The sequence below is a fragment of the Macrobrachium rosenbergii genome, chromosome 27 (genome assembly GCF_040412425.1).
Source record: "Macrobrachium rosenbergii isolate ZJJX-2024 chromosome 27, ASM4041242v1, whole genome shotgun sequence".
Taxonomy (NCBI): Eukaryota; Metazoa; Arthropoda; class Malacostraca; order Decapoda; family Palaemonidae; genus Macrobrachium; species Macrobrachium rosenbergii.
This window is the reverse complement of record NC_089767.1, coordinates 35,018,953-35,043,649: the sequence shown is the minus strand read 5'-3', so window position 1 is coordinate 35,043,649 and position 24,697 is coordinate 35,018,953. Positions and strand designations below refer to the sequence as shown.

Sequence of the window (24,697 nt, the reverse complement as noted above, 5' to 3'; positions counted from 1 at the left end):
GCAACACCTGGAGGGGGATGAACACAGTCATCCCACCCCTGTCCAAGCTGGGGAAGGGAGCTAATTTGAAGTCCTCTGGGAATTCTTGCAAGAGGTTTTCTGGACTACTACTTCCTCCTGTTTGAGGGAGGTGGAAAAGACTAGGAGGAAGAGGAGAATGAGCTCAGTGAGGAGGATGAAAATACTTAGTGTTGCTTCTCCTTTCCTCTAGCCCTCGTCTTAATTTCCTCTGCAGCAAGAGTGGCCGTAATTGATACCGTGGGGGCATCTCCCATGTTTAGGACAACCACTACTGGATGCTCAATACTAAGGCTGCGTCCACACGATCGAGCTTTGTCCGATGTGACATCAGAAGCGGAGACACAGTAGGCAAAGTCAGAAGTTTGCCTGTTTCTGACGTCACACCAGACAAAGTTCATCGAACAAAGCTCGATCGTGTGGACGCAGCCTAACTAGTTCCTGAGCAGGAGCAGCAACAAACAGTAGCAGCCAACATGGTAATGGTACGTGCACTGATCATGCCTTCCCATACATAACGCCCCATCTTGACTGAGAGGCAAAGGGACATGTAGAAGGGAGAGGATTTGGAGGCAGGGAGGAGGGAAAGGTGCAGCAACAGTATATGAAGACCCTCCTGACTTTGCTAAGGCTATGTAGTTGGGGAATGCAGCAAAAGATGAATCTTCTACAAGTAATCAATCAGTGAAAGATTTGAATGCATACGGGTCACAGCATGCACATCTGACTTGCCACTAGAAGAGACCACATGTTAAGTTACTCTCCTCACTCACACCTTCCCAGATCAAGTAGCCAGTTTGTGTGGAAGGAGTAGGGAGAGGACACACACACATTCAGTAGTGTTACAAAATGGAACACTTCCTGAGGAAATACTGTACTTCAGGAGGGAGTATTCACTTCTGACGACACCAGTTAATGCTTTTTGGCCTTAACTCCAAACTTTCTCTACTGCGGACACAAACCCGTGCAGTTTGCAGGGAAAGTCAGGATGGCAGGTCCTACCCACAAAAATGGAGCTATCATAGTGATCCACAAAAAGGATATGAAGCTCCACCACACCTGCTCATACCAACCCTCCATTGATGACTTTAGGTTTAACCACATTAGAGAGGTTACCAAAACACATGTTAAAGAGAAAGCTAGTTCCAACTTAGCAGATTTATACACAAGAAAACACTATTCTTCCCGATGAATAGGGATCCCTAATCTATTTTTTTCATACAGTGAAACAGAGGAAAAACAAAAACTGTCCGAATCCATATAAAATTTTATTAAATCAATTTACCATATCAACACTCATCTAGGCCCTTCTATACAATTTCAGATTCAGCTTGTAAAAATTTTTTTGTATCTATGGTGGATCTTGTGCCTTATTTACATAAATATGACTTAACAGTGATATAGAAATATAGCATTAACATTAAATTAACTCTAGTCAATGTAAATTAAAATGATTCACTTCCACATCACTGCCTTTCTCTTTTGATATGGAAAACTTTAGATACAAAGAGATGCAAAATATGAAAAACCTATCATCCATCATAAATGCAAGGTGCCAAAATGAATTCATTTTCTGAGTTTAACATTCCCAGAGGATAATGAAAGGGTTCCTACTTCTAGAACCATCCAGATTTTTCTGTGGATTCTCTGCTACTTCACTGTGGAACAGTCTGGTAATTAGTTCCAATGATTATTAAGGACAACGAATTTAGCTGAACCTCTTGGAGCACTTCTGCAAGTTTGAATGATCTTAGACATATAAACCAAATTCTTTAGAATGCTTAAATATAGTAGTCTGAACAGGAAGACCATTCCAATCCCTACAAATAAGATCTTAATGTTTGACAACTGAAGACTACAGTACTTTTATCACAGATCCAGGTAAGGACTATCTCAAAATAGCTGGAATGGAAATTGCAGAGTATCTTAAAAATAAAGTCACGCTAGAGACTTCCAAGACCGAAACTGACCATACACAATTATATTCTTAAAAAATGTAGTTCTAGGATTTTAAGAACCCTGTCAAAAAGTGTACATTACTGACTTTCATTAGGATACTAACATAAAAGGAGACTGACCATGGAAGTTGCATTAGCATATGTAGTTCGCCTTATTTAAGTATTCATTTCAACTAATAATCAACCATGAGTCCATTATATCAAAACAGTCTGAAATTTCATCAAAAGTATAATTTACATACACACAATTAACAAACCATAATCAATCCCCTTTAAAGTTTGCGTTTAGCAGGTACACAGGACACCAGTTATAAACTATAAATGGAAATCTCCTCAGGTTATGCAAAAGCCAAGTTCAACAAAATCATAAAATGTTGGTGAAAATTATACTCTCCATTGAAAAACTTATTTCATATAAAATTCTGAACTAAGTTCAGCCTAAGAAACTTGTGTAACAAAACCTAAACCACCTGTTTTTTTTTTTTTCAGACTGGTGTGTAAAAACAGCAACCATGCAAAAAACATTACCTCATCAAAATCATTTTCCACAAGAACACTAAAGCTTGCAATCACTTCAGTTTCATATACACAACGGCCTTCCTCAGTACCAGTGTGAGATACTGTATTCTAAATTACATTGCATATTTTCAAATGTGAGGAGGAACGTTCTTGAGTAGAAATGGTTTTTCTCTATCACACCCTACTGTAACATCCATAAACCTGGACCTCACTGTAAAACAGCAAAATGTTATTCTCGAATACCTCAAAATGTTATTCTGGAAAAACTCAAACTTTTCTTTTTTGGCTGAACAAAATACAAAACCCAAGCTGGAAAACTCAGTATTTTTACTCTGAAGACTGAAGCCATAATATTAAATGTTTTGTAAATCATAATTCCCTTAAGGTTTAAACTCTTCCCTTACTACTAAATAAATCAAGGTAATCTTCTCTAATAAAGGCCTATGATAAACTAAAAATTAAATTATAAGAGGTCCATACCTAAACAAACGTTTACTGGAGGACAAAAAAAAAATCCTTTGCAACATAAGACTAAGAGGAGAAGAAACCCCTGTCATCTCTCCTCTTCCTCTTGCTCTGAGCTTCCTGCAAAAAAAGAAGTTCGTCAAATTATAGCAAATATACACATGCTTATGTGAAGAAAGAGGGTTTTACTATCAAAGAGACAAACATTCTACAATAGTAACCCTTCTAAACTACATACCTTAACTACAGTATATAAATATATAGTCAACTCCAAAAACTGCCATGATATTATAAATTGGCTTTATCACAAGACTAAATATCAAGAACTACTGATATTATAAATTGGCTTTATCACAAGACTACACCAAGAACTACAACTACTACAATACTGAAATGAACCTGGAAAACCAACCGTTTTGAACACTTATCAGCTTCAAAACAAAATTCAATAAACTACATCAGAAATTGTAGTACTAATTAAACAGATATGCATCACTCAACATCTAATTGCATACAAACCCGAAGCCCCTTAGGTTATGAGGTCAAAGCATTACATGGACTTCTTTATACTCTCAACAAAAACATAGCCCAGCCAAAATAATTTATAATGCACTGTAGAAACAGTGTATACTTTTACACAGACAACATTGTGTACACTTTTACACAGACATTTGTAAACTGTACTGTACTTTTTACATTAAATCACAAACTCTTACTCTTAAACCTATATAAAGTTTATGGAATAATCCTTTAATGTAACAGCATCTCAGTTGTGAACTTAAAATATTCTTACGCCATGCAGCCGAGTAAGATTAAATTTACTACTACTTCAGAAACCAACTGAAAAAATTAACACACGTTCACCATTTCTAACTTGGAAATTTAAAAATTAGAAAATTTGACAACTCCTTCGATGACTGGAAATGGCAAGTGAGCAATGTCTCTGTTTCTGGTTCTTTGTCTATGGAAGAAGTTCAGTAATGTACGCTAAACTGCCTTGTACATGTCTACTACCATTCTCTGCACCTTGTCTACTACCTTTCTGCTACTGTAATATGGTACTTCCATCCATTTACATTAATATTTTCCTAAACTATTCTTATCAACGTAGGCTTAGGCTAAGTATAAGCAAAGTAGCTACAGTTATTCATAATTCTACTATCTTATGCTACTTGGATTGCTCTGTTATCATACAAATCTTAAAATTCTCTCTAACAGACTATGGAAATGCACATGCTTAAAAGATACAGCTAAGAGAGAGATATAGATAGAGAAATATATTGCTTTCAATATGGAAAAATTCAAGCCATAAAACAGTCAACTTGAAAGCAAAGCTAATACTGTGCTTCTATACTGTACTACAGAGTTACTGTATAACAATGCAAATCTCGTTTAATCTCAATCAACATTAATCCCTTCCTTAAGAAGCATAATACCTAGTATTAACCATCAGTTTAGCTCTACCTGTTTGTTTTCACAGCGAATAACATTATAGCTGGGTCTGTTGCAGCGAGGTTCACAAATACCTACCTGTTTAAGATTACCAAATACTACATGCACATGGTTTTACACTAAAGTAAAACCATTTTTTATTACCATACACTGTTTCAAATTTGACAAAATACTACAACACAATGGAGCAAACTTGCTGAAATGAACCATACCTTGTCAGTAAGGATGATGAGAAGTCGCTTGAACACAGCAACAAAATCTATGAAGAGATCTACACTGTGCATCACATAATCTTTGCTACCCTGCCTGGCCTTTTCCACAATAGCCTGTGTGTCATAGACTATGAAACCACACATGACAGCAAGTCCAATGTAGATATTTGCCTGGAATACAAAACTCAAGTCAAATTCACGATAAAATTATGAGGATTCAAAGGCATTTCAAAATATTAATGTAAACATGGTCATCTGAGCTCTCAAGAGCAACAAAAAGGTAAAAGAACAAAGATATACTGTTGAATTATGTTTAAAGGCATTGGAGAGCCAAAAACTCAGGGGAGGGCCCTTATTTGTTTAATCACTTTACGTAAGTATACAGTACTACTAATTTTGACATCAAATACAATTCTCTTTATCCACAAATAAATGGATAATTAGCCTAACTCTTGATGCTTGATTTCTTAAAAATATATTTAAACTTATGTACATTAGTTGAAAGAAGTTTCATTATTAATGAACTTGATTCTGCAATTAAGGAAAACTCTCCAAAGCTAACACCTACAATATACATACATTATAATAATCTTAAAAAAAAAAAAAAAAAAAAAAAAAAAAAAATCCTCTTTTCTCTACTCTTGGCCTCTTGCCAAATACACAAATTTCAGTTATATTTTCTAAAATCTATGAAAGTGTAGTACTACAGAAAACTCTGAAACTCACCTGGAAAATTAGCCGTGAGCCAAAGAATAGGTTCATCATGGAAAGCCAGAACAAGGTTGACAATGCTGAGGACAGTATTCCCCCAAGGAACAGGTAGTATCCTCTAGGAGCAAACAATGCAGACAATGAGAAGCACGCAAAGACAACACTTGTACCAAGGAGAGCTTGCATGATCTGAAAGAAATTTCAAGAATTAAATAGGGCATTAAAGAGTACACGTTATGTCCCTGTTTAAAATGCCACCAGTATTTATTTCTGCATTATTTCATCAAAATAATGGAGTACAGTTCAATGATTTACACTTAAGTCAATTATACGAAAATAAACTAGGTTGTCAAGTCAGTTTTAAGAAAATAAACTAGGTTTTCATACATCTCTGAAGACTAATTGATTAATAATTTAACCTTAGCAGCCTTGACTTTAAGGGTTGTGTGAAAAAATAAAGGTCAATCATTCATTGACATACACTAAACCTAGACTGAAAATACTTGAAAAGGAACTGCACCAATACAAAATCAGCCCAAGAAAATGGAAACCCAAATGGCCCTTAACTCACTACAAATATCTTCAACTTCCAACAAGTCTCTTATTCCTGTATTCACAGCACATCTATGAACACTGTTCCAATTCCCAATTAAACAAGCCAAGATTATCTACCTGACCAAAACACAGCTATTTAAATTGCTAACTGGACTATGCTGGTACAAGGTGAATGAACTAAAGGTTCCAAATAAAGACCTCACTATGGACAACGATGATCAAGTTCATTAAAAGCCACAGTGCAAGTATTAACTCACAAACACTGGCATCTAATGAGAATAAATAAAACATGAAGGTTAACACAGAGAATGAAGACTTCTGATATTTCTAAATGAAGGAATTTTAATATACAGTAAGTTCAAAATTAGCAGAGCCCTTTAGAGAAAAATTTACCCAATTCAAAACATCTATGGTTAATTTCCAGTCTAACCCACTTCCTGGTAATGGATCAATTCCACATTACTTCCCTAGCATGGAACCCCTTGAAGGATATCAAAACATACTGATGTTGAACAACAACTGTTATTAGACACCCCAAAAAAAGACATCTCTTTCAATGTGTAACATTATCATGATGGGGAAAAAATACTGAATACTGTACAGAACTTACCAGAGCTGGGTTCACTACAATAGCCATACTAAGAAGAGGGCCTAAATTCACTCCAGTGAAGAAGGCAAAGGTGCCGAACAGTGACAGACGTGCAAGCTGGTTCTGTCCATTGTATGGGGTCATCATCAACCAAATCAAACTGCCTAGGGCAGCAATGCCAGTCAGCAAACCTGCTCCAATAATGCTGCTGAACAGGTGGACATATCCTCCCGCTGCAGCAGCCAAAGTAGCCAGTGTGAAGGTTGCATACACATTTTTCAGGTGCTTCCTAACAGGTGGTTCCCTGGGAAAAGAAGAGTAATGTTTTGAATGGTTGCAGACAAAATTTCTTAAAGCGTATGTACTAAAAGGCATTGTACATGTACAGAACATAAAAAGAAACCATACATTCAAATAAAACTCCTAGCAAAGTATGTATTACTCAAACCAATCACTGAATGGCACACAGTAAAGGTTTCTTGAAGCATCCTTTTGTCCAACAGCTACGTTGTTTTTTACCTTCAAAATTTTCATATTTCTTTTGTTTCCTCAAACACTGCTGTCCAACATCTCTCCACCTTAATTCATTGTTCATTCAACATCATACAATTCATGCATGCCCTTCGATTCTAAGATGTTATTCATTTTATAGTACTCCAAGTAGTAAAATCAAACCAAGGCAACAAGGTACCATCCAGTATCAAGTTTCACAACGTTTCTCTGTATGCATAATACTGAATAATTGTGTGCATATTATGTCAACATTCTCATATGTAAAACTGAAATTCAATAAAAAAAAAAAAATTAAACTATAACCCCTTTAAAGACATCTCACTGCTGAGGAAGACAAGATGTGCCATGTATTATATTGCATATGAGACTATAATTTTTCAAAATACAAAAAAGGCTGAAAAAGGGTTAACCTTTTTTGTACTTTGAAAAATTCAGTCGCTAACATACATTAATGTGGTTCTTTACTTATCATTTCCAGTCACAGTACAGTGGTGCACCACAGATACATATAATACTGTTTACAGACATCAAATTTTGATGTGTTAAAATACACAGTGTTACAGTATTCTTGCACTATTGCAGCTAATGAATTTGGTGTGAACTGAGGTAAGCTACAAATAAAACAAATAATTAGCCAAGACATGTGAGCAAAAATGCCTTTGTAGGACATAGCAATTGAGGGTACCTAAAAAAAAAAAAAATACTGAATACCCTACGCTTTTCCAGTCTTCATTAATGTGCAAGCTTGAAATGACTGAGAAATCACTATTTTTCAAATTATGTCCCTTTACTTCTAGCAATTCTTAGGGTTCCGTTAGAATTTGTGACCTGACCTTGGCTACCACTTCTTGATAAGACAAAACACCAACTACACTATCCTATCATACCATAGCTTTCTAACATGCTTACATTGTATGACTATCAGACTCCCTCAAACTTAAGCATGGTGGCTTTATGCAGATCAACTGGTTTAAGCTTTCGTTCAAACAAGTGACTCACTGACTACCCCTCCTTGTTATCTCTTAAAAATCTTACAATTTTCCAACATAAACTTCACTTGCTAATATGCTTATAAGGCACAATTTACAGAATGTCCCTAAACTCATGAAACTTTAGCATCGTGTAATGTACATAGACTGATGGGTGTTAACTGTCCACTGGTACAAGTGGCTTGGCATTGGTTACCATTCTTATCACACAAAAACTGATTACACATTCCTGGCATGACCTAAACTAATATGCTAACATCGCACGACTTACAGTACAAGTGCTGTTCGTATGTTTGATAAACTTGAGCATTGTGCAAGTATAGGTTCAAGTTTACAATTCAACAAGTGGCTTGGCCTTGGTTACCAGTCTTCTTTAACACATATCCCTGATCCTGCATCAACTCACATGCAAACCTGGCTTGGGGGTTTTGGTTCCTGAACTCCAATACTTACCAAGGAGCCTCCACCCCAAAATCCCCATGGGCCTTCTTTGGCTAATGCCTTGGAAGACATGAACAGCTACAAGGAGCACCTCTCTCCTTTACTTCTCAAGGTTCTCTTTTGGTGGCACAACAAAAGACCAATGAATATGTCACAAAACTTTCAAACCTACCCAATCATACACCTACTTCAACAAGGGTTACACCCTAGGCCTACAAAATCAGAGCAATATGATTAATATGCCTGTGCTTTCATCCAAAAGCATTTGCTGTTCTTCCTTCCAACTGCCACAAAGGAATCATTCACCTCAAAAGTTCAGGATTGGATGTAATCTAATAGAAGTATCAGAGTAAAACTGCAGACTACAGTACTACGTGCCCCTCTAGTTCGGTAACTACAAGTTTACATGTGTAATGGGCACAGTGTTTTGTACCAGCCCGCTGGGGATTAACACAAAAACACAGAATATAAACAGCAAACAAACAAAAGGTGGTAAATCCGATCGACGACTCATGAAAATCCAACTCTCGTAGCAGATGGCAATTTTGCTGGTATGGGCTACATACTACTCCAAACAAATACATATTATGATTTAGGCTATAGGGCTAGCTCAGCCAGGGTCTGACAAGGAATCAATGCCAGTAATTTAAGACTCATGACCCTAGATTAGGTTAGGTTGGAATAGCGTAGGCCTACATCCCTGTATTTCACCCTAATAGCGGTAATAGACTCCAGTAAAATTGGCGGTTATTTTACTTTGAGGATAAAGTCAAGGTAAATATGTAAAACCACCATTTCCTAGCGCGGGGGTAGGTCTAAGCCGGCAAGGAACCTGTGTTTTATTTTTGTACTGACTTAGTTAAAACTGAAGACTACTATTGCACCCCTCTAATTCAGCTGTGATAGAACTAAGTAGCAGCCCAGGCGGCCGACAAAATATTACTTTAAATTCCTCTAAAGGAAGTAAAATAACTTGACTTTTTCATACAGTTTTTGGTTGAATTACCTTATAGATGGAGGATAAGGTTTGAAAACCACCATTTCCCAATTTTTGTCAGACAAATACTAATTAACCTCTAATTCAGCTTAAGAACTAAGTAGCAGTCCATCCAACAGGGGTTTCTAACGTGATCTTCACAAGACGGAGCATGGGTGCGTCTGTTTCAAACGGTTCATATCCCGTGTGGCAAGTGGGTAACCCCACTCGCCCGGCCCAGTACTAAACACGGCGAAGGGATATTCCATTTGGCCGACAACAAACAAACCCACCGCCAGTATCAGAAGCCTTAAAAGTGTAGAAAAAATCAGGCACGGAGCTAATAATTAAGAATTACCTCAGCTGCTACTAATTTGGGCACAAAATAGGCACCAAGTTCAGTTCCACCCTTTGGGAATGAGCGTAAAAACATAAAAGACAGCAGACATAAAAAAATAACCAAAGACACACATCCATGGAAGGAAATATTCCAGTCTGTGACTGACAGGAACCAGGCCATGGTAGGATAGTCGTCTTCGGTTTTACTGAACGCTTACCACCCTAAATCAGGTTGGGTTGGCATACGTCCCTATATTTCAGTAGTTTTTGTAAGACAACTGAAATTTTTGAAACGCGGACAGAGACGGGTTCCTCATACACAAATAGCCATGGCCTAACCCTTCCTATAATGTCAGTCCTGACCTGACCAGATCTTACCTACTTCAGGAACGTGGCCTGACATGGCCGGGGGCCTAATGACCAAATAGCCAAGGCTTACACCTTTTCAGGTCAGTAAGTGGTATAATTACGTTAAAATTAACAAAACCTCATTAATTAGATGTTAACAGACGTAACAAATGTCCAATAATACCAAGGTATGGCCAACCTAGCCTCGTCGTATGAAAATTTGGCCTAGTGAAAAAATAAACCTTTCATGGACATTAAAATGTTCTAATTACAATAACATTAATGAAATTTAGTTAAATGAATGGAAATAAAGGTAAAACAACCGACAACTCGGCACTTGTCACCTGATGTCATCGAGTCTACTCTACGTGACTGGGGTCAGGCCTGAACAAATACGATGTCTTTTACTCCTTTTTCTTAATTAAATCTAAATAACAGGACTCTAATTATACTCACAAATCCGCCGTGAGGCCCTGGGCGAATCCCTTCAGGTTAATCCCATCCATTCCGCCAACCACGAAGGAAATAAAACGAAGAGAGAGAAACAAAACGGGGTTAGTCCTTCACTATCTCAATATCCTCTCACAAATGGCGACGTTCTTCTTCCCGACGTAGACGAGTGGTCCAATTTAATTTTTTCTTGCCTTCTGAGACTTGATATCCACACTAAATCAGAGGTTTTAATATACTGACACGTTCTCGTCAGGGAGGTAGCGGAAGGAACTGAAAATTACATTCTTTTGGGGTGATATTACATCAGTTAACCTTGTGCCGGAGCGTCGATGGTGTTCGTAGTAGTTAACGGTGGCTTAATCTGGCGAATAATTTAGAAAATCTTCAATAAAGAGGGTATTTAAACTTTTTAAGTTCATTAAATTTAATTTTATCTTATATGAATAGAAAATTTTGCATCAAATTTCTAACATTACTAGTAACCTTCTCTAAACTAAGTCAAAATAAAGAGGTTCAAACAGTGATATTAACGTCATTCTACGTCACAGCCCACAAACTTGACGTGGAGTTCTCTCGGGCGGTTCATTTAAAAAAACCTTGATAATTTTCTTTTTGTACATGTGTTACGAGTATTCTTTTAAACTTACAAATAATTTACAAGGCTCCTACTTTAATACATGCTCTTTTCAGTATTCTGATATCCGTCTAACCTTATTTGATACGCAACTAAAATTTAAATTCACATAAAGATTACTGTATTTTAGAAAAAGGGGGTGATATTTGACATTTGTCAATGTGTGCTCATGTTATAGCCACATTTAATAAGTCATTTATTTGTTTTTGTATTAAATGTTATATTTCCGTGTATCCAAACATGTCAGTCTGAACAGAACGTAGTAAATTGTTCATTGAACCATGCGGAATATAAGTAATTTTGTACTGTACGTGCCACTCTTATATTCCATTTACATGTGAACATGAGGGGTACACACGGTATTTCATACACTGTTAATAATATGTGGATATATAATTCAGTCTGCTACGAATTGTGGATCCCAAGAATTTTTTCATGAATTTAATGGGCGTTTCCAAGGAGTGATAACGTCTGAATGCACTGTTTTACTGTAACATTGATTACTGACGAGGAAAAAAAAATTTTGATATAACATTATCGTCATCTTAACCATTTTGGTCCATCTTATGTTAGTCAAAAACTCTCATAAGCTTTTAGGACTCATATATTCCCGAATAAGAGGGCTAACGTATATTGCTTCAATATGTTAGTGAGAGAATTCATGAGAATTAGCCTAGACCCTTTTGTTTGGAACTTTTTCTTCGATTTCAATTCGGTACTTTCATTCGCAATGGCACGGTGCTTTTTGTTAAAAAAAAATCTGCAATAAATGGGATGTCTTTTTGAAGCATAATATTCCTCAGTATTTAGACAGTATTAATTTATAACTAACGAATTAGTTCCAAAAAACGCTAATGGAGGGTACCACAAGTTCCACAACGTTAATGGAGGTTAAACGACCGTATTTGTTTACAAATAGTTGACCTCCTTCCTTTTCATATGTATATTTTGGCTCGTGTTTGTGCTTACGTTGAAGATAACAGACATTTTCCATATGTTAAACGTGACAAAGGAAGTTTATAAATGAGGAAATACGTGAAGATGAAAATTCAAGGATTGCCAAACCTTTTTTACTGGACAGGCCTAGGTAAGTGAGGTGTGGAAATACCATCGCATAGGCCTAGGGCTAGTTGATTTATGATGTTTTAAAGGTTGATCAAAGAAAATTTGCTAATGAAATAGTAAGAAAATTAATATTATTTAGATGGACTAACATTATTTTGTTAATACTAAGGCAGATAATTGACAGGTGTTAGTTCAACTGGTAAAATAATGAGGAACCAATTACTTAAAAACCAATGATGAAACCCAGCCAAATTTTAGGCTAGGGTTTCTTTTTTGAGATTTTGGAAAGTTTTAATTACGTTTCAATTTTAAACACAAGAATGATAACGAGGTTGCCATCATTCCAAATTCTTGTGTTTAAAAATCTCAAAAAAAAAAAAAGAAAACCACATTTGCAAAATCATTGGTTTAAAAAATTTTTACCAGTTGAACTAAATGTCAATTAATAATAACAAAATAATGTTAACATCTAAAGCCTACTATTTCATTAGCAAATTTTCTTTGATCAACCTTTAAAACATAACATGGGTACTACAACCTATTTGACCAGACAGGGGCCCCCACCCCCATCCATCTTACCTAAGGTGTCATAAAATACAGTAAAATACAGGTATGCATCCTAACGTAACCTATCCTAACATTACCCAACCCATTGTGCTGAGTCATTCATACCTAGGGCCTCTGTTCTATGACTCCCACCTAACCTGACCTAGGCTGCTGCAAATCAGAGGATAACAATGATTGCTTGTTTGTTATCTTCATCACTGCTATTTCTAAAGGAAAGGGGAGGTCCTCAGCCTTCACCGAAGCTACCCAGACCTAAAAATTGACGTTTCTCATTATGGTGACCCATATACTGTACAGTAGACACAAGCCTATGGCTAAATGAAGCCAAGTTCTTTACAAAACTTACGGCATTTAGCGGCTACGACAGGAAGAGAATCATATTGTTTGTTGATTCAGAAAATGATAGAGAAAGCATTGTTATTTGGATATATAGGTAAGCTTTATAATCACGAAGACTGAAGCCGACATATAGAGGTCGCTACAAAAAAGATGCAGACTTATGTAAACATAACATTTTGATATCCGCATGCTATCAATCTGTTGCGATATATGTAGGCCTATACATTTCCAACGATTTCCATGTAGAAAAGTCTTAGAATTTAAAAATATATATATAGAAATACTTGTAAAACGTTTACTCTGTATCAAATAAAACTGTTAAAAGTAATATGTTACTGTTATTGAACATAACAGCTGAATGTGATTGATCAAACACAATACACGTATAGGTAAGCAAATGCTGTTGAATACATGCACTTTGTCTTTATCTAAACACATTTATTTTGAAGAGAAATGCAGCAAAATACATCTACGGTAGGCCGATGTTAAATGTATCCATGTTGATGTATTCTAAATAAATGAAGGATAAAAAATCCAAAGAATTTGCGACTTGAAACAGAATATTTGGGAACGAGTGGACGGGTGATAAAAAGAGGTAGAGCCAGTCCATCAGCCTAGCCAGTTCTCGGTGACTAAGTCTTGTAAAGACTGACTTTGGCTGGTTTGAAAAAGACTTTCCGTTCAGATTTGTTTGTTGTAAGTTCATGTCATCAAAATTAGGTCACGTGTCTAGAGGGTGTATTTTGAAAATGAGCGAAGCGTTAATAAACGTGTTACCTCTTCAGTTATATATATATATATATATATATATATATATATATATATATATATATATATATATATATATATATGAAAAGGACTTTTAAATACAGAAGGTAAGCTCCGCGCAACAAGCACCTGCCAAGTATGAAGAATAAATCTGAAAAAAATATTAAGAGAAAAAGCTCTGAAGTATTTCAGGTAGAAAAGCCACTTATTAATGTTGTTTTATACCGTATAAGGAAATAATATAGATACTAACAATTACCATACTGTATGAAAATATAAAGCTCAATCGCCATTAAAACTCAACGGAACTTTGATATACTCGTACACTGAAAGACCGTGTTCAGCTGTCCAGCTTCATACTACAGCCACGTGTAACTGAGTAGAAAGTAGCTCTATAGACCTTGGTAGTCATCACAAGACCTGTAAGTGTGTCCTTAAGTGCCCTTCAGATCTGACCACCGCCGGAGGCTCAGGTCATTCGACAGAGTGAGCTGTAGAGAGGAAGCTGATTGGATTAATATTTGATAACGACAAACTGTCGTCTGTATCCTGTGGGAGTTTTTTGGAGGCTGTAATAATGGTTTAGATCTCCATGTTTTTAGACCTAGTTCTCAGTTGTTTGAGAATGGGCGTGTTTTAATTGTTCATTGTTGGGTCTATTTAGTTCTCGTCTGCACTTTGCCGTTTCTTATTTTGCATATGGGCATTCTCTGCTGGGGTAGTTTGTTCAGTATAAATTGTGCACATGGAAATCTTAAAAACTCCGCGTTCATGTTGTATGGAGGTTTATTCTTAGTAGCAAATCAACGCATCCTCTGTCGAGATTTACATTAGTTTTCCATTTTAAATTACAAGAGCAATAGAAATGACGGGATCATCTAACGGTAATTTCATTGCTTATTTAAGCTTTTTTTTTTATTTCAGTGCCATACCACCGCATAATGGAAGCACACGAAGATGCAGTTGCCTGCAAGTTCACACAGCATTTCACGAAACCCACATCATATAATGTAAGTGCACATGAAATGTATTGGTGAATGCTAGGCTATTTAGTCTGTTTTGTCGTAACCTGGATTTGGGAGAATTGTAAGGTTATGTAATACGATTTTATAATTAAGGGAGTGACTTTTTTTATTTTATGAAGAATGAAGGTTTTCCTCTTTTTTATGTTTTGTTGTTTTCAGCTATATTTTTCTTGCATGTAGTGAAAATATGATTGAGTGTTTAATTTGTTACTAAAATTGAAAAACATTAAGAACGTAAACTATGCGTTATAGTTGGTTTAAAATGAAAGGGCCAGAGAGAGAGAGAGAGAGAGAGAGAGAGAGAGAGAGAGAGAGGGAGATAATTAATGTCCCCAGGATCCAAAGATGCTTGTGTTCATTAGCAAATTGAGGTGGTGAGTCGTTCTTATTAGTACTATATAAAGAAACCGTTCATTTATGTTTTCGATCCTGTCCTTACGATCATTTAGGCAAGCCTTATGAGAATTCAGAAGACGTATGTGCAATATCATTGTTATTGTTTCGGCGTAGGCGACTGTGACACGTTCGTCAATTTAAGTTTCATTTTTATGTAGGTAAAGTATATTTCCTAATCATCCGGGCCTTTTGAAATGATACAGTGAGACTAATGCTTCTATACGTAACCGATTCTTACGGACTCGAGACCCTAAACATTCGGAAAACAATGAAGACTTTGTAAATCACTGTCCACCAACTCTTCATGCTTCAAGTACACGTCTCTATCGCCTGATGCGACATTCGTATCGCGTGACGTGTCCATGAATTGATAATGGAACCTTCTGGAGTGTTCTGTGATGTTGAGAGGGGGGGGAGGGGTGCCGGTGATTGTTGTTGCTCTATGGAAAGACATGTAGCCCGGGTTACGTCGGATTTTTTTTTTTTTTTTCTTTGAACGATCGATCTCGTTGAGAATGATTGTGTTCGTCTTTTGGGAGTTGGGAGTTTTTAAAGGTGACGTGATTAATTCGTTGCGTGGAGTTGATATACTTGTTAAGGAATGCTGTTATTGATTCATTTATCTATCCATTTCTTGACGAGGTAAAAGTTTAACGGATGCTGAAGACTGTATCTTGAAAACCCTACACACCTACGCCCAAATACACACATATAATATATATGTACATATATATATATATATATATGTATATATATATATATATATATATATATATATATATTATATACTGTATATATGTGTGTGTATGTGTATATATATATATATTAAAACTCCCGGATTTAGGCTTATGTAGCGTAAGGATACGCAATATGCGCTTACGTGTTTTAAAACCTGTTTATGAGTACAAAACCCTCAGGCTATTTATACACACAAGTCCAACGAGACTGTTGAATATTTTATATATATTGTAGAGCTCTTTCACTGAGAATGCCACGAGGTATAAGCTCAGCTACTTGAACTGGAATTCATCGTTACCATGGAAACTAAGATAACAGTTGCAGATTGGGTACCAATGTTGTTATTATTATTATTGTTATTATTATTATTATTATTATATGTTTAATGAAAATCCACAATTATATAGTAAATATATTACTATTTTCATTACACAGATTGATTTTCATGAGATTGTGAATTTCTTCTTCTTCTTCTTCTTCTTCTTCTTCTTCTTCTTCTTCTTCTTCTTCTTCTTCTTATTATTATTATTCTTATTATTATTATTATTATTATTATTATTATTATTACGTAGCATGAAGTCGGAGTACTTGAATAGATACCCCGTTATCTCTCTCTCTCTCTCTCTCTCTCTCTCTCTCTCTCTCTCTCTCTCTCTCTCTCTCTCTCTCTCTCTCCTGTCATGGGTTACAGCTATGGTAGAGAGAGAGAAAGAGAGAGCAGACATGACTCTTCGGTGTCAGAATGTCAGAATATAAACGTGCACCATCAAAACAGGAAGAACCTCGACGAGTTTATCCTCATTTCCCTTGAGGTGAAACCATCCACAACTCTCTCTCTCTCTCTCTCTCTCTCTCTCTCTCTCTCTCTCTCTCTCTCATGTACGTGATTGTGATAGTAAGTGATGAAGTGTGAAGCAATTCGTTTTGCCTTTGGACCAGCCTAACCTAAATTAGTCATCTCTGGGGAATTTCTTCTTCTTCTTCTTCTTCTTGAACACCAAAACGTTTAGGCTGCCAAATTCTTTGGCCACTCTCAGAGAGAGACGGCTTCACGACTTCCTTGGCTGCTCTCTCTCTCTCTCTCTCTCTCTCTCACTCTCTCTCTCTCTCTCTCTCTCTCTCTCTCTCTCTCTCTCTCTCTCAGTTTTGCTTGTTTTACTGAATTTTACTCGTTATGGGACTAGGTTTAATGTGTTTTGTATGTCGTACAGGATTTTTCGCCTTGTATAGTTGTTTTGTTTAAAGTAGTTTTTTTTCTGTTTCTGGTTAATATTGTTTGTGTATTCATTCACTATAATACACACACACACAAACACACACACACACACACATATATATATATATATGTGTGTGTGTCTGTATTATTCAACATGAATCCATTTCCCTGTTAAGATGTAAACTGCAGCATCCACTGTTTCAGCCTTATTTCTTGAATTTACAGTAAACAATCACACTTCACTTCCATAAAGGAGAGTTGGCACTACAAACCCTTCAAACATTCCTATTTTCCCTGTCAAAATCGACCACATACTTTCTCTGGTATGCTAAGTAATATTATACCACTATAATTCTTACAGTTACCTCTGTTGCATACAGCTGTATAGTTCTACGCAGTGGAACAATCATTTTTCTTGATTCTTTAAAAACTTTTCCCTTATGCAAAAATAACATACGAACCCTGGTCAGCCTGTCAATCTCACTAGCTCCACTATACCATGGACCCTTGATGGCTTTCCAATCTTCAGCCTCTTTTTTTTTTTTTTTTTTTTTTTTTTTTTTTTTTTTTTTTGTAACTGCCTTCATTTTGAGCCACCCAAGATATGGAAAGTCTTTGCTTCAATGCCTGTTAACGATGCCGCTTTATTTCATTATAAATATCATCCAAGACGCAAATATGTAGTAAGGATTGTTTTTCCAGTATCAAAAGTTGTTCCTGCATAGAATGACTAATATGAGGCTGATTTAGGACGAAATATACTTTAAAAAGTGTCAAAAATCTCTGGGAATTTTCATATCTCTGACCGTGGCATATTCAGGATCAATTTTATCCAAGTCCAGTGACCCCACTTTCAGTGCCCAAAAGGACCAAACCTGGTCATTCAAACGATCTTGATTCACAATTGACCACAAATATACAGCAATATCATGCAGCTAATGGACACAGACCTAGGAAAATCTGGGTTCAAAGCGTACAAATTTGTTAATCATGCTCTGAAATCTTCATCATCTAACGTCGTAGTTTTCAGAGATAAAACATTTGCCGTCGTCAGCTTCGTGGTAAATAGGCCAGTTTTCGTAAGAGATTGATAACCCTCTATCATATCTTTAGTTTTCTAGACTGTTGATATACCTTCTTCAACGGTATGATATCTCAACTTCCAAAGAGAAAGCAGTTATTCTAATTTGTATATATATATATATATATATATATATATATATATATATATATATATATATATATATATATATATATATATATATGTGTGTGTGTGTGTGTGTGTGTGTGTGTAAGTATGTGCAACCTATGCATTTTCACAACGCAATTCTGTAGCAACCTTGATTTCTAGTACAAGGTGATGCAACTAGTTACTTAGTAATTCAGCGAAGAAAGTGTCAGCATAACAAGACGTAAAATACGAATATTTAGCAATACTTAAGGGCATCTTATCTTCTCTCTCTCTCTCTCTCTCTCTCTCTCTCTCTCTCTCTCTCTCTCTCTCTCTCTCTTCCAAAAGTTGCTAAATCCGGATTCCTCTAAGTTACAAGCAAAGTTATTCCATTATGCATCACTTATGAGACATCATGATATCGCTTGGCTCAAAATAACCCCATTTGGACACTTCTCTCTTCCAAAATTTGATATATATGACCTCCTATAAGTAATAAGAATAAAGTTACGCACACCCAAAGGCCCACTTTCGTCGAGTGTTAAGCTGACATGGCATCCTGTTGATGGGCCAGTTGCCGAAATTGCCATATAAGAGCTCCTGTGATTAACAGGCAAGCAGGGTCATGCAGTAATTTAACATCCTGCAGCAGGATAGCCATTTTTGTTAAATTTGGGGCCGCTTTTGACATTCCTGGATTTAAATAACTTATTGCTCATCTGAAAGTTATTATATATGTATATATATGTATATGTAAATACATGTATATATATGTATATATACATATCTGTATATATATATATATGAGAGAGAGAGAGAGAGAGAGAGAGAGAGAGAGAGAGAGAGAGAGAGAGAGAGAGAGATTAAGGCTGGTCAGCTGTTGTGTGTGTTATGATAATGACAGTAATTTTGTCTGATTAGGTTTGAAGTGGCCAAGAAAAAAAAGTTAATTAATAAATATATATATATATATATATATATATATATATATATATATATATATATATATATATTCGCGTGCACAGCCCGTATCAGGATAATAGAATCGGACGTAAATATATTATATGGCTGCGTTCTATACAATCAGAAAATCGGCCATATCTCATGACTATAATTTTGTCAACAGCTCCATTTGAAGACCTACGGTTTTGTGACGCTTGTTTAACCCACGGACCATAGAGATGACACAACATTTTTTTCCCCGAAGGTTGACGTATGATACGTTGAGTGACGTCATAAAACTCTCCAATTTCCTTTCTGGGAAGCAAAGGAAGGGTACTTTAGGAAAGAGATTCTTTGTGTGCTTCTTGCTGTTTTCCTTTGCTTAATGTTTTGTAAACCGGAGGTGTGGGGGGCGGGGGGTGTGTGGCTAGTGTCGTTAGTGCACCTCACGCTTTGCACTGTTGGTATTACTTAAGGTTCTTGGCAGCTTCCATTCGGCCCCTACCTGCAACCCCTTTCATTCATTTTACGGTACCTCATTTCATATTCTCTCTCTCTGTTCCACCTTGCTTTCCTCAACCCTCTCCTAATAATTGTTTCGTAGTGCAACTGCGAGGTTTTCCTCCTGTTGCACCTTTCAAACCTCCTTTTCTCTCAGTTTACGTTTCGGCGCTGAATGACCACATCATATGTCCCAGCGCTTGGCCTTTATCTAATTATTCTAGTTAGTTTCTCATGCTTTGAACACTTTATTTTCACTTTTTAGCCCTCTAACTTTTTTACGTTTTTTTTTTAGGTTATCTGCTTTCTGTTTATAAATAAGTTTCTTCTTGGGGATTACCAGCCAAGTGGGATCCTCCCTGGATAGTGACCCCCAAGGGTTTTAACCTGGTGTGTGTCCACCTTTGCGGCGTGTTTAGTACAGGGCCGTTGAGGATAACCTTCTTCTTCTTTTTAACGTGCTTTTTTCCCATTTATATGGGGTAGGCACGATGCCTTCTTTTGAACGACTTTGATTTGGCTTTGGTTTAGACTTTGTAGTCTCGATCGGCTGCCCTGCCTGTCATCGCTCAGACCCCGGTAGCGTATGTACATGTATTGTACCAGTCACCAGCGCTCTTTCTCCCAGCAGCGAAGAGTCGTTGCGCGGTTAGGAGGATAACCGTAAAAACATAATCAAAAGACTGTAAATATCATAAAGATAATGACCACCAAGAAAACCTATGGGGGTCAGTCTCTAGGAAAGATACCAGCGTTACCCAGTTCCTGCAGATTCATGTTCTTCAGCGCAGAATTGTGGACATTTCTGGTTTTTAAAACCAGCGTTCTTTAGTATAAGTCTTCCATGCAAATATTTCGTCTGGTTAGCGTGCTCTGTCTTATTCGTGTTCTAACTAACCAACTGGATGAATAAATGAATAGAATTAAGAGCAGTTTTCAGTGCTTACTTCTTGCACATTTGACGAAAATTTCTCACCCAGAACACCTGTTCAGAAGTCTGGTAAAAATATAAATTTTTAATATTTTACTTGAGCGATATGTATTTGATTCTGGAGAGAGACCTTACCTTACCTTACAGACCTTACAGTTGGTTCGGGTTGCCCCAGGTCCCTCAGTGTGAGGCACCTTTGATATCTACCAGAGAATTGCTAACGCATCTTCCGGTATATTTTGCATCTTCCAGTCTTGGATGGTCTGGGATGCATCTTAGATATTTGTCGAGCTTATTCTTAAACACATCTACGCTCACTCCTGTTATGTTCCTCAGATGAGCTGGTAGCGCATTGAATAGATGCTGCATTATCGATGCTGGTGCGTGGTGGATTAATGTCCTGTATGCTTTCCTTAGTTTTCCTGGTATAGTTTTTCGCACTACTAATCTACCTCTGCTTGCTCTTTTAGATATTTTTAGTTCCATGATGTTTTCAGTAATTCCTTCTGTTTCCATGCTTGAATTACCAAGCGTTCTCTTCTCCTTTCAAGACTATATAAATTACGAATTAAGTTTTTTAGTCAAGGTCCTTAACTTTTCTATTCTAGCTGTAAATGACCTTTGTACTCTCTATTTTGCAATATCCTTTTGGAGTGAGAGACCATATTATATCGCAATATTCAAGTGGACTACGTACGTACGTTTTATAAAGCATAATCAGTGTTCAGCTTTTCTTGTTTTGAAGAACAACATTCCCATTTTTGCTTTGCATTTTGCCAATAGAACTGCTATTTGATCATTGCATAACATATTCTATTCAACATCACACCAAGGTCTTTAACTGCTTCCTTGTTTGTGATTGTCTCATTATTATCCTTTATATGCATATAGCGTTCCTGCTTTATCACCATAGTTCATTGATTCAAATTTATCAGAGTTAAATACCATCCTATTTATCTCTGGGAGAGAGAGAGAGAGAGAGAGAGAGAGAGAGAGAGAGAGAGAGAGAGAGATGCACCTTATTCTTCGGTGAGAGAGAGAGAGAGAGATGCACCTTATTCTTCGGTGAGAGAGAGAGAGAGATGCACCTCATTCTTCAGTGAGAGAGAGAGAGAGAGAGAGAGAGATGCACCTCATTCTTCAGTGAGAGAGAGAGAGAGATGCACCTCATTCTTCAGTGAGAGAGAGAGAAATGCACCTCATTCTTCAGTGAGAGAGAGAGAGAGAGAGAGAGAGAGATGCATCTCATTCTTCATTGAGAGAGAGTCACTCAGCAGAGCTGAACTTAATTCCGTTAAGAGACCACTCCTTTCCTTCCCCTCCCCCAAAAAATAAAAAATGCATTTCGAATCCTCTTGCCTAATGCAGTTGGTGTGTAGGGCCTACCATCTCCTCATTATCATCATTTTCTTCTCCTCTCCAGATAACAGTAATGTAGCCGCTGACAATTCAGTGATAAGTTTGTGTCAGATAAGTCTTCTGAAGCATGTGTCAACCACCCCTGAATCCAGTGGCGTTTGAAATGGAAAAGAAAACTCTTATTCATTTATATTTTGTTTTTCAGACAGGGTGCTTAATCAAATGTACTTTGCAATTAACTAATCTTTTGAAAGTTTTATCATGAAATTAACTGTCATTTGGGATAGTTAATTTGACAGTTAATATTAAAATGTTAATATACATTGGGCTTTTTAGAATTTTAACTTGGTGGTAACAAAATGGGAGAAGTTATGTTCTTTTTGCAATAGGAAAAATGTGTGTGAATGAACACAAAAATGAAGGGAGAAATTAATTTGTGAATGAAGGAATGTCTTGTAATATTAGTAAATCGGTAAATAAATAAACAGATGAATAAAGAAGTAGACAGGTTATATATGAAGTGAAAGGTAAACTATACATACTATATATATACAACTAGACTTTTGTGATTAATACACTTACATACGCATTTTTTTTGTGCCGAGCTATAAAGTGAAACAGGCCTCTAGTTCTGGAGGCCTGTTTCACTAGCTTGGTCCAAGTCTACGAGTTGGGATAAGTAATTGAATAATAATAATAATAATAATAATAATAATAATAATAATAATAATAATAATAAATGTCTGTAAAAAAAAAAAACACATGCGACTTAGTTGTCAGTAGAAAGATGAAAAAAATCATCAAATAAGGTCGTCACTCGCTGGTCACTTTCTTAAAACCTTAAACTTCAAGAAACAAGTAAGTTTTCCTCCGTTTTGTAACGAGTACCGACAGACATTCAGCGTTTACAACGTAACCTCGCGCCGAATATAATTTGTAAAAAATTGGGACGCATCTCCTGCGTCACCCATCGGCGCTGTGTCGTCCTGTTCGAAAAATTTACGACGCGGCATCGACTGGAAGACGCTAAAATGCTCTTGAGAAAGTAATACGTGACACGTTGGCCATTGCAGCTGGCGAGAGATATGGTAGCTAATTTACCGTGGCAAGAGATATGGTAGTTAATTTACCGAGTCAGAGAGAGAAAGAGAGGGAGGTATTAAATGCTCACACATCTTGGACGTACGCATTGTTTAATACTCAAAATTATACCAGAGGAGTTAACGTAACTCGACCAGAATACGAATTTAAAGAATGCTCTTTTGGACACTAAAGTTTACCGTGATTGGTGCAGGGACTATTTTAATACTTAATAACATTTATACGTTCATTTCGGGAACTATAATTGTCTTACTCCACTGGAAAAGTTTCAGTGACTTGACACATGTTACGCCGCTACTAAAAGATAACAAAGCTTTAACAAGTTGAAACAAAGCCTTAAATAATTTTGAAGGAACCCTTTCGTCTATAAAAGAAAACGGTATACCGAATGAACTGACCAAAAATGGCGATTTACTTTGTACAACATCAGTATGATCGAGAATTGCAGTCACTTTAAAATATCATTCGTCGGTCGAGAATTCCCGTTTTCTATATGATGATGGATAACTCAAATATATTGACGATCAGAGTCTTACCCATAATGATTATTAACTCGGTGTTACGCTACGGTGGTCTTTCGATTGAAAACGTAACGAAATGACTTGGATACGGGACTGCCATGACAATAACTGTCTACGACGTATAATGACAGCGATTTTTACTTTGTAATAACAGTATTACACCTTGATTTGATGGGTCGTTTCCTTTTAAGGGTACGCGATTGAGACTAAACGGGTTTCCGTTTTTTTTTTTAGGTTGCCGCCAGAGTTCCGGTAAAGACAACAAGACAGACGTGACAAATAAACGGGAGGGATCAGCTGTCGCGTCCTACATTGTTTGTTACTTTTCTTGAAGTTATTGTGTTCTTTCTCTCAGTTTTACGCTTGTTTCATATACTTTCGTCCAGGTAGGCGTAGCGTAGTCTTATTTATTTTGTTTATTCAATACTCACCCTTTTTTCCTCCACATCACCCTCCCTCCACATCTTTTTTTCTGGTATATCTGCAAACATTCTTTGCAACAAACATTCTTTTTCTCTAGTACCTCGACAAAACACCGCTAAACTAAACATGAAAAGTCTCCGCATGATATGATTCTTCTCGCATATTGTCACCGGGAATTGACACCTGGATGTTATGTGTGTTTATCAGTGTCATGACGTTGTTAGGTTGACATTTTCTCACGCTTTTCGGCCCAATCCACTCATGACTTAAAGGTGCGTCCTTCTTGCACGGAATAGCACGTTCAGTTAGGATTTGTTAATTTCTTTTAATCTACTGTAATATTCTTTTGCGACTGTAGATGTTTTTATTAATTTTGGTCAGTAGATAGGTACGCATTTAAGGGTTAATTATATTCTGATTAGCATTTGTTTAATCTTAAAGAAGGGAACATAAACTTTTTTT

The 24,697-nt window shown here is 36.6% G+C and overlaps 1 protein-coding gene and 1 long non-coding RNA gene across 2 annotated transcripts; one reads left to right on the top strand and one right to left on the bottom strand.

Annotated features, from left to right (window-relative positions):
* Positions 1-1,270: 1,270 nt before the first annotated feature.
* Positions 1,271-12,998, bottom strand: BI-1 (Bax Inhibitor-1). The gene is made up of 6 exons (XM_067129371.1): positions 12,910-12,998; positions 10,542-10,899; positions 6,501-6,783; positions 5,351-5,524; positions 4,625-4,795; positions 1,271-3,080 (listed from the first exon to the last, which is right to left on the bottom strand). The coding sequence occupies exons 2-6, from the start codon at positions 10,589-10,591 to the stop codon at positions 3,027-3,029; spliced, it is 732 nt and encodes a 243-aa protein (XP_066985472.1). The 5' UTR covers positions 10,592-10,899; positions 12,910-12,998; the 3' UTR covers positions 1,271-3,026.
* LOC136853609 (uncharacterized) lies at positions 12,119-24,162 on the top strand. Its single transcript, XR_010857511.1, has 3 exons — positions 12,119-12,259; positions 14,836-14,921; positions 24,047-24,162. It is a non-coding gene; the product is annotated as an uncharacterized lncRNA (long non-coding RNA).
* The last annotated feature ends 535 nt before the right edge of the window (positions 24,163-24,697 follow it).

What these genes read in the sequence shown, in the direction of transcription:
- BI-1 (XM_067129371.1), bottom strand. Translation starts at nt 10,591, where the DNA reads ATGGATGGGATTAACCTGAAGGGATTCGCCCAGGGCCTCACGGCGGAT. An exon ending in CAGGGCCTCACGGCGGATTT is followed by an intron (nt 6,784 to 10,541) that starts GTGAGTATAATT and finishes TTCTTTTCCCAG; the next exon opens with GGAACCACCTGTTAGGAAGC. An exon ending in TTGTAGTGAACCCAGCTCTG is followed by an intron (nt 5,525 to 6,500) that starts GTAAGTTCTGTA and finishes AATTTCTTTCAG; the next exon opens with ATCATGCAAGCTCTCCTTGG.